Source organism: Vigna unguiculata, chromosome 5 (assembly GCF_004118075.2).
Source record: "Vigna unguiculata cultivar IT97K-499-35 chromosome 5, ASM411807v1, whole genome shotgun sequence".
Classification (NCBI taxonomy): domain Eukaryota; kingdom Viridiplantae; phylum Streptophyta; class Magnoliopsida; order Fabales; family Fabaceae; genus Vigna; species Vigna unguiculata.
The window spans coordinates 46,291,887-46,307,252 of NC_040283.1; the positions used below are offsets into that span (position 1 = coordinate 46,291,887).

At 33.7% G+C, this 15,366-nt stretch overlaps 3 protein-coding genes across 3 annotated transcripts; 2 read left to right on the forward strand and 1 right to left on the reverse strand.

Moving 5' to 3' along the window:
• Nucleotides 1-1,758: 1,758 nt before the first annotated feature.
• Nucleotides 1,759-3,031, reverse strand: LOC114185789. Its single transcript, XM_028073704.1, has one exon. The coding sequence runs from the start codon at nucleotides 3,029-3,031 to the stop codon at nucleotides 1,808-1,810; it is 1,224 nt and encodes a 407-aa protein (XP_027929505.1). The 3' UTR covers nucleotides 1,759-1,807.
• Nucleotides 3,032-5,302: 2,271 nt separating this feature from the next.
• LOC114184784 (U-box domain-containing protein 34-like) lies at nucleotides 5,303-8,476 on the forward strand. Its single transcript, XM_028072093.1, has 6 exons — nucleotides 5,303-5,460; nucleotides 5,555-5,652; nucleotides 5,777-5,898; nucleotides 6,048-6,233; nucleotides 6,556-6,955; nucleotides 7,029-8,476. The coding sequence occupies exons 1-6, from the start codon at nucleotides 5,307-5,309 to the stop codon at nucleotides 7,719-7,721; spliced, it is 1,653 nt and encodes a 550-aa protein (XP_027927894.1). The 5' UTR covers nucleotides 5,303-5,306; the 3' UTR covers nucleotides 7,722-8,476.
• A 3,006-nt stretch (nucleotides 8,477-11,482) lies between these two features.
• LOC114183434 (mitochondrial import inner membrane translocase subunit TIM23-2-like) lies at nucleotides 11,483-12,447 on the forward strand. Its single transcript, XM_028070455.1, has one exon. It carries the CDS (start codon nucleotides 11,614-11,616, stop codon nucleotides 12,178-12,180), a length of 567 nt encoding a protein of 188 aa, XP_027926256.1. The 5' UTR covers nucleotides 11,483-11,613; the 3' UTR covers nucleotides 12,181-12,447.
• The last annotated feature ends 2,919 nt before the right edge of the window (nucleotides 12,448-15,366 follow it).

Consider the following 15,366-nt stretch of genomic DNA (forward strand, 5'->3'; position numbering starts at 1 on the left):
CATAAAACTGTTAATCGTTGAATTAAAGTTACATCCGTCGATGTAATATATATATATATATATATATATATATATATATATATATATATATATATATATATATATATATATATATAAAGAGAGATCGCCTTAATAATTAATTCAAATTATTAGGTCATTGATATATGCTTCATATATACAATTTAAGATATTTGTTTTAAATATCCTATATTGAAAGAGTTTGACTATTTTATTTCACATTATATTTAAGTAACTTATGTATAACTATGCTTCAATAATAAGAAAACTAGACGAATTACATCTTTGTTTATATTTAGTTTTTTTTATTAGAATATTATTATTTTTTATTTGTAAATAACTATATCTTATAAGAAAATACACAACTTATTTTAAAAAGTTTTTTTTCTTTCTTTTCATATTAATGATATTTTGAAAGGTTCATTGGAGAGACTTAATATAACAATGAGATAAAATCGAACCTTCGGAAGTCATTTATATCACTTTGAACTCAAAATTTTAAGAAATTGAATTTATAGATCTTCATTTTAATATAATGTTTAAATTTTTTATGTCTATTCTCAATTGTTTCAAGCTTAATTCTTAACACATATTAACTTATTTTAATAAAAATAATATCTTAAATTAAAATACTTACAAAGATATCTTTTTTAAAAATGCTATTAGATTAAAGTTTATATATAAACTTGAGTAAGACGGTCCAACTTAGTACAACTTTAAAATGAAGGAATTGTGTCATGTTGAAGTAACTTCGCTACAAATGAACTAAAGTTCTACTAAGCTGTGATAATTTCTATGAAAAAGTTGAAGTCATCAAAACTTGAGACAATTTCAACTGTTTTATGAAATGAGCTGAAGTCATGTTATATTACAACGATTTCAATTTTGTAATAATTTCAATTCGTTTCTTTATAAAACTAAAATCATCACAACATGAACAACTTCAATTCCTTTCGTAATGTCATGACTTCAATTCATTCTCAATGAAATCGTTTCAGGTATAATTTCTTCATTTTAAAGGCATATCAACTTGATAGGATTTGTTCAGACTTAATTTTTTTTAAACTTGAACTATTCTTATAGTTCATAATAAAATTATACCAAAATGGTAAAAAAGTCCCAAGAAAACACGATTTCAAGTATTATAAACAGAAAATTACAGTCCCCCGTTTTATTTTTTCCTTTTTCTTTTTAAACTTCATGAAGTTCATCTTACAACAACCAGTATAATTCCCTTTTAAAATGGAAAGTTTTCTGCTTTTTTCCCCAACCATAGACTCATTACAAGTAAATATCAAATACAAAAAAGCAAGTGGTGTTTCTATATCTTTTCAAAATGAAAATTAGATAGAACTTTTCGTGTAAGATTGAGTAAAATACTTCCTTGTATCACACTCAACTTACCCGAGACTACTCTATGTTTTGAAGAAACTGCACAAAGCTTAAACAAGAATGTTTGGCATAGCTGTAAGGATGATGAATAATCAAGAAAATACAAAGAAGGATTCAGCATTTTACTCAATTAGTTCCACTCCTAAGAAAGAGACATTGCTTTTTCAAAGGAACATTGTCTTATTATAACTCTGTGTTAAACCAATCATAGCAAGTGATGTTATCAAAGGAAGTGTTAAGCATATGCTATGCAAAACTAAACATCTCAGGTGTTATATACATTAAAAAATGCTAAAACAAAAAACATCACTTCATAACAATTCTCAGAAAGAAAGCAAAAACATAAACTAATCAAAGAATAAAGACATAGCATCGATCAATTTTACACCTTAAAAATTCAACTGGGTCCACCTTTCAAACCAGTTCTGAACCTTTCAATAAAAGTATCAGCTTTGGTATCAACATCATCAGGGTTAGGATCATAGAACAATAAGATTGCAGGTTCTCCACCATTTTCACTTCTTGGTGACTCCACAACTTCATCTTCTAAATCTGGGGAACCACTACTCCAGCTTCTAATGCTGTTTATTCTAACAAAGTCACCCTGCACCCGGAACTTCCACGCCGGCATCTTGAACGGCGGCGGCGGCGGCGGAGGTATAGGGATCAAACGTGACTCCATACCAGTAACAGCCACATTTTCCTTCAAGAAAGTCTCTTTCTTATTTGATTTAAGTGAACTGGCCACACTCCCACGAACTGGTTCGGTTTTGGATAATGAAACATGCGATGATGAAGCAGACTCAAGTTTCTTCCTCTTGCTTTTCTTAGAAGAAAACATATTATGAAAAACTGAGGAAACTCGAGGATGTGAATGAGATTCAGAATTTCGAATATGCTCAAGATTTTCAAAGCTTCCTTGTCTTTGTTTCTTCTTCTTCTTCTTTCCCTTCGAAGAAGTCAACAACTCTTCAGTTGTTGAACTTGTTCCCTTATTCTCACTTTCCCCACTCCCCTCCTCCGCCGGAACTGGTGGTGGAGACGCCGGTAGCAGCGGAACCTCTTTATCTACCACTTCTATGTTCTTGACGCTCTCTTCTTCCAAGTCAAATCTACAATAACCGTTAACGTGTGTATCATCATAAAACCGCCACCGTTCGTCGGAGGCTAGCCACGGCGACTCTCGGCGGAGATCCGGGTAGGAGTTGAAACTCCTGAGCCTGTTATACGATTTGTAGGACGTGCGATCTGTTTCCTCGTACCACTGTGGCGTCGTTGTAGGGTTTGGTTTCTCGTACTGGTATGACGTGTCGGAGAAAGTTTCGTCGGCGTTGTTCCGGCTGAGGAAGGCGCAGAGAATGGCGAAGAGGATAAGCACGAAGTTGAGGGAGTCCCAACTCTTCTTCACGGAATTGGGTTTGAAAAGATGGTAGGGGAAAGCCTGCAACGTGGAAAAGATGGTGGGAATTATGACCAACGTGAATGCAAGTGCAATCACCAGAACGCATATCAGAGCTGCACCGGAGCTCAGAAACAGCGAGTAAGATCGCCGGAGGCGGCGGTGGCCACCGTTCTCCGTCCAGAAGTTTGGTGGCGTTTCTTCTTCTTCTTCCGCTTCCATTTGGTTTGACAATGCTTTTGTGTTCTTTGTTCGCTTATATATATACACGTAAATACGTGGTTATTATTTTTATTATTTATTATTATAATATTAATTATTTTATTTTATTTTTTGACATATTTTATTATATGAATTTAGTGAAATAATGCAATTTCATAGTTATGTATAAGAAACTATTTGCAATTCAGTGTATTGGGGAATAGTACAGCCAAATAAAAAATGGTGTAAATAATTCTCCATGCTCATTTCGAATTGGTCAAATTTTAAGGCCAAAAAATATTAGTATTTTTATTTTATGCTCGAAGACTATTAAAATGGACTAACTCAATTCATGCCATATCACGTAATCACGTTGCTTCTGCATCAAGTTTATAATAATATCATTGCAAGTTAACTGCATATGTTTTCTTTAAACTTTGTTTTTCCCACAACTTTCTAGATTTTGCTATTACTATTGGACCTCTTGGTGTTTCTTGTGAACATGGCTTCCATAAAGACATTAAAATAAGTTAAATTAGTTATGATTTTTTTTAAAGACAACACACTATACTTCAAATTACGAGTATTTATGAGTTTTTATCTTCAATAATATAGAAAATATTGACTTTCATTTTTATCCTTCAATTTGGCTGGCATTTCAGAAAGTATTCATTAGTTCTTAGAAATTTATGATATTTTATGTACTAAATTTGGTTGATAATTGGTTCATAATTTTGAGTTGAATATTTTATAATATTAATTTTTAAGATTAATTTGATAGTTTACTTGCAAAAGAACATTACGTATGTTGTAGCATACACTAAGATGATGCTGGCCGTGCTTTTCCCTTGAGATCACCAAAATGTCTTAAAAATTTTGAGTCACGTAATTGCCTAAACATAAAAATGACGATGATAAGTAACGAAAAAGATGAAGAGGATTAATAAATTATGTTATTATCATTTTTTTTATAATTAAATAAAAAAATGGTTTGATTCTCAGTTAAAAAAAATGCATGGATTAATATAAAACGTCAAAAAAGCAGAAACATTATCAATATAATCAAGGCTTATATATCCTCTATTTAGTAAGATTTACATACGAATTTCACTAAATAAAATCAATAAATATTAAAAACTAGAGATTACTTATATTTCTTCGTAAAAAAAAAAACATGATTTGATTCCTTGTATAATGTTAAAGAAAAGCGTGTTGTGTAATGGACAGCTTGTGTTTTTTGTTGTTTATTAATTACGTTAAAAGGAACCACCATAGTCTAATAAGAATGAAGCATGTTTAATTATTTCGCCTTTGTTACGTTTTGTGCAAAGCATGTTTTCTAGACATATTATTTGACTTTATCTTTTGGTTTATGACCCTAGGTACAAGGAACATTCTTCGAATTTTCCTTTATATTTAAAACATGAATTTAACTACAATGCATAATTTTTAAAATGTAGTTATTTAATTAATGTTGGTGCATAAATTATTTACATGATTATAAATTTGAGACTGCTAAAAAAAATTAAAACAACTTCATATAGTGTTTATTAATTTTTGCACTTAATTAATGGTAAATTATGAATTATTATGGTTAGATAATTTATTTGTATTTAATGTCAAATTATTGTTTACTACATGTTTTTTTAAGGAAAAATAGTTTACGGAAAAAATACATTTCTCTCATTCTAAAATAAAACATGTAATAGTATATATAGTTGATGAATTTTTATGACAATATATAAGAGTGAAAATTAAACGGTTAAGTTTCATAGTTTTTTTACTTGCTTTTTCTCCAAGAAAAAGGAAAGCAGCGTATAAGAAAGAATCCTTCCATTAATAGTTAAAATTGACTTTGAATATAAAACTAAAATAATCAAGTATAAAAGAAATATAATTAAAATATTAACAAGTTGTGAAAAAATTGTTGTATTTTGTTATACTTTGACTGACAACAATTTTTTTTTTTTTAACTGACATTACTTTTTACCTTTTATATTTAAAAATACAAAAAGTTATAATGTTTTGTTAAGATTACTTTATTTCAATAAAAGTTGTCTGATGATAATCAAATAACAATTTGTTTCTTCTTTGTTTAATGCTGTCAACATATCTTCTCCTGATTGTAAATACGCTAAAGTTGGATTTACATTTAAGATACAACGTGCATTCCTGCTAAAAATATAAGAAAAAGGTTCAAAACCCCTCAGACATGAATGAATGAATGACATAACAACAACCACATTGGTTATTGCAGTCTTAGATTTTTGTGAAACCAACGTTGTTGTTCTTGGTTATGGGTTCAAATGCAGCAGAAGAAGAATCTACCTTGATCGCCATTGATACCGATCAGAACAGCCAACACGCTGTCAAATGGGCTGTGGAACATCTCTTCAAGAACAACTCTCCCTGCACCCTCCTTCACGTCACAACTAAGAACTTACATCACAGTAAATGCTTCAAACCTGTAACAAGAAATAGCATCATTTTTGGTAATTTATCATGCATGGATTTTTTTCAAGTTTTTTTCTTTGGTTTGTGCAGATGATTTGGAGGTTTCCCCTAAGCAAGGTCGTCCACCAACAGAAGAAGAATTGCAACACATTTTTCTTCCCTTTCGAGGATTCTGTGCTCGAAAAGGGGTGCTGAAATTATTTTAGTTTCATTACTAAGTTTGAAGCTCTTTCAAAATCCTTATTTCCAATATATGACTGTAGATATTTATATGATATATCAGTTTTTGATTATGAACATTGAATATATCAGATCGCAGTTAAAGAGTTAGTTCTGCAAGACACTGACGTAGTAAAAGCGCTTACTAATTACATAACTCAGAACTCTATCAACAATGTTGTTGTTGGTGCTTCTCGCTCCAACGCTCTTCTAAGGTCATTGTTCTCTTACTCTCTCACATACAAATTCTTCTCAGCAATGCAGAAGTTTCTGCAGAAATCAGTAATGACTGCACAATTTACTTGTTTGTGAATTTTCTGGTTTATCTCTTTGAACAAATTGTCTTGCTAATTATATTGTGCAGGAAATTTAAAGATGTAGATGTGCCTACAAGCTTAGTAAGATGTTTGCCACAATCTTGCATGGTGCATATCATATCAAAAAGAAAAGTGCAGAATATTCGACCTCATTCTCATCACAATAGTAGTATCGCACCATCAAAATCTCTAAAAGCCATCAAGGAAAGTTTTCGGTCCAAAGATTTAAACAGGTGTGAACACAAAATGTTGATAATTTGATGGGAGAAGAAGAAAATGTTGATGAATTATCTCATGGTTTTTCAGGACTTCTCCATGATAGTTATGAGATTGGTGGCATATATTAGAAAAAGTGATTTTGAATATGTTTAGCTAATGACTTTATTATAAGAGTTAGAATTAAAATAGTTAAATATTTTTTCTTGTTTATTTTTAAAACTACGTGGCTGGATATCATTTTACTGAACATTATCGATGTAACAATGAACTCCAAATTATTTGAACATGTTTCTGTGCTTGCTAAAAGTTGTTACATGTTTTGTATTGTATAAACAGAAGATCACTCCATATTAAATTTTGGCATAGATCAAACAACGATTGGGTATCTCCAATAACACCACACAAGAACAATGCAGAGACTGCTTCTCCAAAGCCACTTGATGAAGAACGGGAAGCAATGGAAAGTAAAAAGGGAAAGCAAATCGAAACAAAAGTTATGCATGAAAAAGAAGAAGAGATGAATAAACCATCAAACGAAATTGCACCCAACAAAGTTCCATTTAAGAGATACAACATTAAAGAAATTGAAGTAGCAACTAATTACTTCGACAATGCCCTCAAAATTGGTGAAGGTTCGTACGGACCCGTTTTCAAAGGGGTGCTTGATGACATCGATGTTGCTGTGAAGGCTCTCAGACCAGACATAACCCAAGGGGAGAAGCAGTTCCAACAAGAGGTAGCCATGTCTTTTCTTTTCCCAACATTTGAGTTGACAAATAACTAATTATTTGTTCTGAAATTGGTACAAGGTTGTTGTTTTGAGCAAAATAAGACATTCAAACATGGTTACACTTCTGGGTGCATGTCCGGAGTATGGATGCCTTGTGTATGAGTACATGGAAAATGGAAGTTTAGAAGATCGTCTCTTCCAGAAAGATAACACACCAGCGATTCCATGGAAAGTGAGATTCAGAATAGCATCAGAAATTGCGACAGGTCTTCTTTTCCTTCATCAGACAAAGCCTGAGCCTATTGTGCACCGAGACCTGAAACCAGCGAATATTTTGTTGGACTGTGACTATGGTAGCAAGATCACTGATGTGGGTTTGGCAAGGCTTGTTCCACCTGCAATACCCAACAAAACCACTCAGTACCATAAAACAACTGCAGCTGGTACATTTTGCTACATTGATCCAGAGTATCAGCAAACAGGGCTATTGGGAGTTAAATCAGACATTTATTCACTGGGTGTGATGCTGTTGCAGATTATAACTGGAAAGAGTCCTATGGGTGTGGGTCACTTGGTTCAAGAGGCTATAGAAAAGGGTAGATTTTCAGAGGTTCTTGATCCGAATGTGATGGATTGGCCTGTTGAGGAGACTTTGTCGTATGCGAGGTTGGCTTTGAAGTGTTGTGAGATGAGAAGACGAGATAGACCAGATCTTGCTTCTGTCATTTTGCCGGAGTTGATTCGGCTAAGAAATTTAGGATCTCACAAATAAGTTAGTGACTGATGACATAACATTTCCCAGAGACAAAATCATGGTGTAAAGCTTTCCATGTCATGTAAATTTGTGTATGATTTTGTATAGAGTAATGATACATTGACACCCCATTTTTACCACTTCCTTGACCACCTGACGTGGCAGCAGCATTTGGGTTTTATTTTTTTATTTTTGAACAGAAAAATGAAATTGGCATTCAGAGACAACATTTCCTGTACAAGCGCGTGTTGTCACAGCCTTCTCCCACTCCTCACTCCAGCGCAAACGTTAACATTTTTTGGTTTTTGAAAACTCTCCACCGCGCTCCACTGCTTCTCCACTCTCCCCAAATCTCGCAGTTCCTTTCCCCAGTTCGTCGAAAGCTCCCAGTTCCGCACCACACAGACACGAAGCCGGCGCCCCACAACCATCGTCCCGCACACCCACACACCTCTGGAACCCTTCCCGCACCACACACAGTTCTGCTCCACGACTTCAAATCCCTTACCGCTCCACAAATCCCCTCCTGCACCCGAACCCCTTCCGGCGTCATTGTTCTCACCACAAAACCCCTGTGTGCGAGAAACCCTAACCCGAGAAACCGCAGCTTTCTTCTTCGTTTGTCAATCCCCGAATCCCTGTCCACAATCCCAAATCCCCAATTTCATAACCTAACCTAAATTTTGCCCCAATTTCAACGGTCACCACCGCTGCTCCCACCGGTGAGGCTCACCTGCCATCTTCCCGAGAGAATTTAGTTTGGAATTATTATTGTGTCCAATATTTTGAATTACAAGTTTTTTATGACCTTATATATGAAGAATGTTGTTTACAAAATTATATTTTTTGTTATTGGTAATGACAGGGTCGTACTGAATGACAAATTCATTTGTTTGTCTTCATTTCAGTATACAATTGTGTGACAAATGCTGCTCCACTCAAACTATATTAATCTGTTACAATGTGTGTGTCCGAAAAGTCTATCCTGGGTTACAATTTATATTTCACTGGGTGGCATGATAAATTCCAAAAAGGTCCACCAATGTTTGGGGTTCAGTTATAACATATGCAATGAGTAAAAGAAATTAAATATTGTCTGCCATCAAAGGGGGAAACAAACTGGGGTCAACCAATGCCCTGGGATTATTATTTTATTAAAAGAACCCTACAAGTAATTTGTCCAAAAAGTCTATCATGAGTTACAACTTATATTTCACTGGGTGGCATGATAAATTCCAAAAAGGTCCACCAATGTTTGGGGTTCACTTATAACATATGCAATGAGTAAAAGAAATTAAATATTGTCTGCCATCAAAGGGGAAAAGAAACTGGGGTCCACCAATGCCCTGGGATTATTATTTTATTAAAAGAACCCTACAAGTAATTTGTCCAAAAAGTCTATCCTGGGTTACAGTTTATATTTGACTGGGTCGCATGATAAATTCCAAAAAGGTCCACCAATGTTTGGGGTTCACTTATAACATATGCACTGAGTAAAAGAAATAAAATATTGTCTGCCATCAAAGGGGAAAAGAAACTGGGGTCCACCAATGCCCTGGGATTATTATTTTATTAAAAATACCCTACAAGTAATTTGTCCAAAAAGTCTATCCTGGGTTACAGCTTAGATTTCACTGGGTCGCATGATAAATTCCGAAAAGGTCCAACAATGTTTGGGGTTCACTTATAACATTTGCACTGAGTAAAAGAAATAAAATATTGTCTGCCATCAAAGGGGGAAACAAACTGGGGTCCACCAATGCCCTGGGATTATTATTTTATTAAAAATACCCTACAAGTAATTTGTCCAAAAAGTCTATCCTGGGTTAGAGCTTAGATTTCACTGGGTCGCATGATAAATTCCAAAAAGGTCAACTCAAAATTCTCGGGAAGATGGCAGGTGAGCCTCACCGGTGGGAGCAGCGGTGGTGACCGTTGAAATTGGGGCAAAATTTAGGTTAGGTTATGAAATTGGGGATTTGGGATTGTGGACAGGGATTCGGGGATTGACAAACGAAGAAGAAAGCTGCGGTTTCTCGGGTTAGGGTTTCTCGCACACAGGGGTTTTGTGGTGAGAACAATGACGCCGGAAGGGGTTCGGGTGCGGGAGGGGATTTGTGGAGCGGTAAGGGATTTGAAGTCGTGGAGCAGAACTGTGTGTGGTGCGGGAAGGGTTCCAGAGGTGTGTGGGTGTGCGGGACGATGGTTGTGGGGCATCGGCTTCGTGTCTGTGTGGTGCGGAACTGGGAGCTTTCGACGAACTGGGGAAAGGAACTGCGAGATTTGGGGAGAGTGGAGAAGCAGTGGAGCGCGGTGGAGAGTTTTCAAAAACCAAAAAATGTTAACGTTTGCGCTGGAGTGAGGAGTGGGAGAAGGCTGTGACAACACGCGCTTGTGCAGGAAATGTTGTCTCTGAATGCCAATTTCATTTTTCTGTTCAAAAATAAAAAAATAAAACCCAAATACTGCTGGCACGTCAGGTGATCATGGAAGTGGTAAAAATGGGGTGTCAATGTATCATTACTCATTCAGGAAGCAAATGATCAACGATCCTAATATGGAAACAGAAAAATAACACCATAATGAGAACATGAAAAACATTAAAAAATGATTAAAATTCTGGTAACTAAATAAATAAAAGCATCATTGCTCAAAGCAATGACCGATTTAGTAATTAATTCGTTTCAGTTATTATTGTCTTGGTCACCGATGTATAGTGATTGAAATCCGTGATTGATAACCAAATTCGATTATCGATTTAGTAGTTAAAATCAGTGATTTATTTAGATCAATTAATCACATATATTATATATGTTTGCATATTTAACAAATAGAAAACTATTCTATAATCTAATTTATATTGGAAATGCATGTATTGTTAAAATGAAATTATTACCTTAAATCATTCTAATATTAAATTGTTAAGTAATGAAAATATTTGTAGTCTTATATTTATTTACAATAAAACTTTTAAAAAATATTATTATTTTTTCACTTGAAACATAATATTTTTTTAAACAATATAGTGTATGTAATTACAATCAACATTATATATTGTTGAAGATATGATATCAACTAAAGATTTAATAAATTTATAGTATATAAATATTTTTTTAAAGTTGAATTATAGATCGAGTAGATATGAGAACGACGAAAACGTATATAATTACATAATTATTCTCGTTTTCATATCAATTTAAAATTTTGAATATTATTTATATGTTTATCCGTATTTAATCATACTTGAAATATTTCTAATGGAGGTGTAATTTTACGATATTAAGCCCTATCTAATTTAGATGTGTATATTCATGTCTGACTTTTGAAAATTTTCAAAAGATTTTCTAGGTTAGTTGTGGGAAAAAGTAATTAAAAGTTTATTTTTACTATGGTTTTAAGTATCATCGAGGTAGAAAGTTTTATATAAATTTGTAATTTAAAGTGTATTCATATTTTTGTTTTTATTTTTTTTTTCTGATTCCATATACTAAAAACACTTTTAGAAAATAAAGAGAAAAAAAAAGGCAAGGACAGTACATTTTTTCTTTTAATTAAAGAAAGATGAAAAATATAAAAAGAAAGAGCTCAAACCCACCCTCCTTCACTTTTCTTTTAATTCAAATTTGTTTCTTTTCAATTTATTTTCGTTTAAGAAAAGAGAAAAGAATAAAAAGTTGCCACGTACAACGTCAAGAATAGAAAAAACTTGGCGAGCAAGAAGTTTCGCATTTCCGGTTCGATCCGGAAATAAAAATCTAACCGGACCGGACCGGGTCTATAACCCGCCGCCATAAGCCAAATCATAACTCTCTAAACAGCGTCGTTCGTTCATCTGCGACTCTCTGGTTTGTTCCTTTCTCTCTGAAACCCAAACCCTAACCCTAACCTCCACCGTCTGGAAGCCTCTCCAATGGCGTACCAGACCCCTGATCGAGATTCAGAATCGGATCCGAAGACACCAACGCGTCTCTATAATCCTTACAAGGACCTTGAAGTCCCCATTCGCAACCTCTACCAGCTCCCAACCTCCCCCGAGTATCTCTTCGTCGAGGAGGCTCGCCGCAAGCGTCGATCCTGGGGCGAGAACCTCACCTTCTACACAGGATGTGGCTACCTCGCCGGCGCCGTCGGCGGTGCCGCCTCCGGCCTCGTCGAAGGCGTAAAGTCCTTTGAGTCCGGTGACACCGCCAAGCTTCGCATCAACCGCGTCCTCAACTCCTCCGGTCATGCCGGGCGATCCTGGGGCAACCGCCTCGGCGTCATTGGCCTGCTATACGCCGGCATCGAGAGTGGGATCGAGGCGGCGAGGGACACCGACGACGTCTGGAACAGTGTCGCGGCGGGACTCGGCACTGGCGCGTTGTATCGTGCCGCGAGAGGGGTGCGGTCTGCGGCGGTGGCGGGGGCCGTTGGCGGCGTCGTGGTTGGAGTTGCTGTCACCGCGAAGCAGGCATTGAAACGCTACGTGCCTATATGAGAACGACACATTTTGTGAGCACTTAATTTTTCTTCTTCCTTTATTGGGGTTACTATCAATTTTGAGCGATTGTTGGGGGTATAAGCATTGTTATACCAGCATGTGGCAGTTTTAGCCGTTGCAAACAATTGGTTTTACCGTTATGCATATTTTTTTCAGCTTGATAATAGCTAACCTTTCTAATGTAATTTGTCGAATCATCATGCATGAATAATTGGGACGGCTTTAATGCTGGATATATAGTATCAAAATATCGTTCCTCTGTCAGTGGGTGCAAATGGATAATTTTGTAATCGGTGTCACAACAAGATTTTGTGGTAGATGATTTGATAGAAGTAATGGTTAGTTAATATTTGTGCTGAAAGAATCCGGCGTCATGCTTGTGTTCTTATGATTAATGAATTCAGGGATATACATTTTAACTATACTAAGATCTGTGATATTGGAGCACTAAATTGGGTACCAAGGTTTAGCATAAAGTATGTATCACCTGGTAAATTCAGGTATAAGTTTGGTATAAGGAAACTAGCAAGTGTGTTGTGTTCCATCTTTATTTACATCATTTTGTTATAGTTAATAGTGTATTGTCGATGAGTATTATGCCATTTATTAGGCTAATAATTTTAGCTGAAAGGGAGACGGTTGTGCTCCATACGAGTTAACAAAACATATGCTCTGGTTTGACTAAATATTATCCGAGGGAGGTATTTCATTGATAAACCACTGTTAGTGTCTGCTAGAAACTCTTTCCCGTTAAAAGAATGTATGTCAAAGTAATTAGTGTTTTGACGGAATTCAGTTGGCAGTAGATGCGATGCTTTTTTTTCTTTCCATCCTTGTAGTTTAGCTTTCATTGACAAATATTGTGAAGCCTGATCTTGTCATGTAAGAACTTCGAATTTGGTAATTTAGCCTTACACTTGTGATGATAATAAGCTCATAAATAAGCTAGGACACCATTAACTGCCCCAATCTCTTACCTCTTATTTGATGCTATTAATTCTTTTGTTCAAATCAAAGCAATAAATATATTCATAGCTTTTCTGTGTACAAATTACCACCCATTATTGTTTCTTGCTTGTCTTGCTAGGTGTTGTTTAGGGCTAGAATTGACTGAAGAAAAGTTTCCGAGCATATGATTGTGTTGGTTTTCTATAGAAGGGATATATATTGCCAATTAGCACCGAGGGATTTGCCCTCTTCTTTTTTCCTTCAATGTTGTATTTTGTGCAACTCTAGTTTCCTATGTATCCTTTCTAATAGATTGTGATATTTGGTTTCTCCAACATAATAGAGAAGTCTTAACGAGGAAATTATCTAGGGTCATCCTAGTCGTGTTGTGGTTTAGGTAGTTTCATGGTATTCTAACTTTCTAGGTTTAAAGTTTAAGTCCAATGTTGCTGTTTTTTGTCATACATAAAAATACCATTTTAACTGGCCTTAGAGATTTTGAACTCCCAAAAGTATATTTGTACTCAGTGAATGAAAATAAGAGGCGGAGGAGGGTGTTTATGCAGTCATTCTTCTTTTCGTTAATAAATTAAGCCCTACTGTGGTTGATTATTCTGAAGTTTATAGTTTATTTTTAAGCTTTCACACTCAGTTTATTATTATTACAGTCTAATAGGTCGTGCTAATCCCTCTCAGTGGGAAAAGGCTTTGATGCTTTCTCCTTCCAGTAGTGTTTTACACATAACATGGTGAAATGGTATTGGTAAGCTGTGGTTTTGTTCCTGTGGTCCTTCAATGCATTCCATTTGTCCCAGAAAGAAAATAGGACAAAATTAATTTGGAATAAGATTGTTTGGTATTGTTGTCCGTAGAACTAAACTGAAGTTAAATATTTTGGGTTGTCTGAATGGAAGAAAACAATATGAAGAAACTAAGGCCGTATAATTGCCAACTATGCTTTTCTGTTTTTGTTGGGACAACGACCCATCACAGTGTGAAGATTTTCGCTCCACTTGGGTCACCCAATTTTGCTCGCGATCTGTTTGATTTTCTAACGCCAAATCTACAAATTAAATCTACATAGTGTTATATTTTCCGGGCTATTTCTTTTTTGACTTCCATGGTTTTTTCATGAACTTCATGGAGTCTTCGGATAAGTCCCAGTTAGATTTTTTTGTTGTAGAATTTTTATGTGTTTTAAAATTTATAGGTTTAATTTATTTTTAAATCTACAATAAACTTATGTAATTTTTATTGAGTCTTAATAAATTTTATTGGTTTATTAAATGTCATAATTTTTTATTTTTAATTGAATTTTTTTCATTTAATTTTTCACTTAAATAAGTGATGGGATTGATATTTTATTTCATTATCTTATTTACATATTTGTATGTGTTAAGGAATATAATATTTATTTTTAATATAACATAATACATTTTCATATTTGAAATTGTTTCATTGAATAATTAAGATATGTATTTTGAATTATATAATCATTTTTAAATTATTAATTTGAAATATTTTTTAATTGATAATCTAAAAATATATTCTAAATTACCTAATTTTAAAATTAATTTTAAAATTAACTCATATGAAAATATAGTTTAATTACATAATCTAAGATTACATTTTGGATTATAGTTTAGAATGTATTTTCAAATTATAAATTTCGACAATATATAATAAAGTGTGTAATGTTTAAAGATTGCGTAATTTACTAATATATTTTTTAAATTATATTTTGGATTATAAAATTTAAAATATGTTTTTGCATTATGAAATTTAAAAGATATTTTTTAAATTATTACACACTTTAAAATGGATATTTAAATTATCTAAAATTATAATATATGAATACTTTAAAGATTTTACACCTGGGAAATAAGTTTCACGTGTTAAAAAGAGATTATTTAATTTTGTTTAGTCAGATTCATTTTATAACTTGCTCCGAGTTTTTTATGTTTATTTTGATCTATATTTCGTAAATGGATGAGGTTATATATATATATATATATATATATATATATATATATATATATATATATATATAAAATAAATTAATTCATCTCATTCATAATGATAATCATTAAATTCAGTGTCTAAATTTATTTTTGTTAATAATAAAAGGAATTTTAAGAGTAAACCGACACTTAAACATCATGATAAGAATATCATGATAAAAAGTAAATTTTAAATATAATTTAATTCTATAAAATTGATTCAAGTTTACACCTA

What these genes read in the sequence shown, in the direction of transcription:
- LOC114185789 (XM_028073704.1), bottom strand. Translation starts at nt 3,031, where the DNA reads ATGGAAGCGGAAGAAGAAGAAGAAACGCCACCAAACTTCTGGACGGAG.
- LOC114183434 (XM_028070455.1), top strand. Translation starts at nt 11,614, where the DNA reads ATGGCGTACCAGACCCCTGATCGAGATTCAGAATCGGATCCGAAGACA.
- LOC114184784 (XM_028072093.1), top strand. Translation starts at nt 5,307, where the DNA reads ATGGGTTCAAATGCAGCAGAAGAAGAATCTACCTTGATCGCCATTGAT. An exon ending in GATTCTGTGCTCGAAAAGGG is followed by an intron (nt 5,653 to 5,776) that starts GTGCTGAAATTA and finishes TGAATATATCAG; the next exon opens with ATCGCAGTTAAAGAGTTAGT. An exon ending in CGCTCCAACGCTCTTCTAAG is followed by an intron (nt 5,899 to 6,047) that starts GTCATTGTTCTC and finishes TATATTGTGCAG; the next exon opens with GAAATTTAAAGATGTAGATG.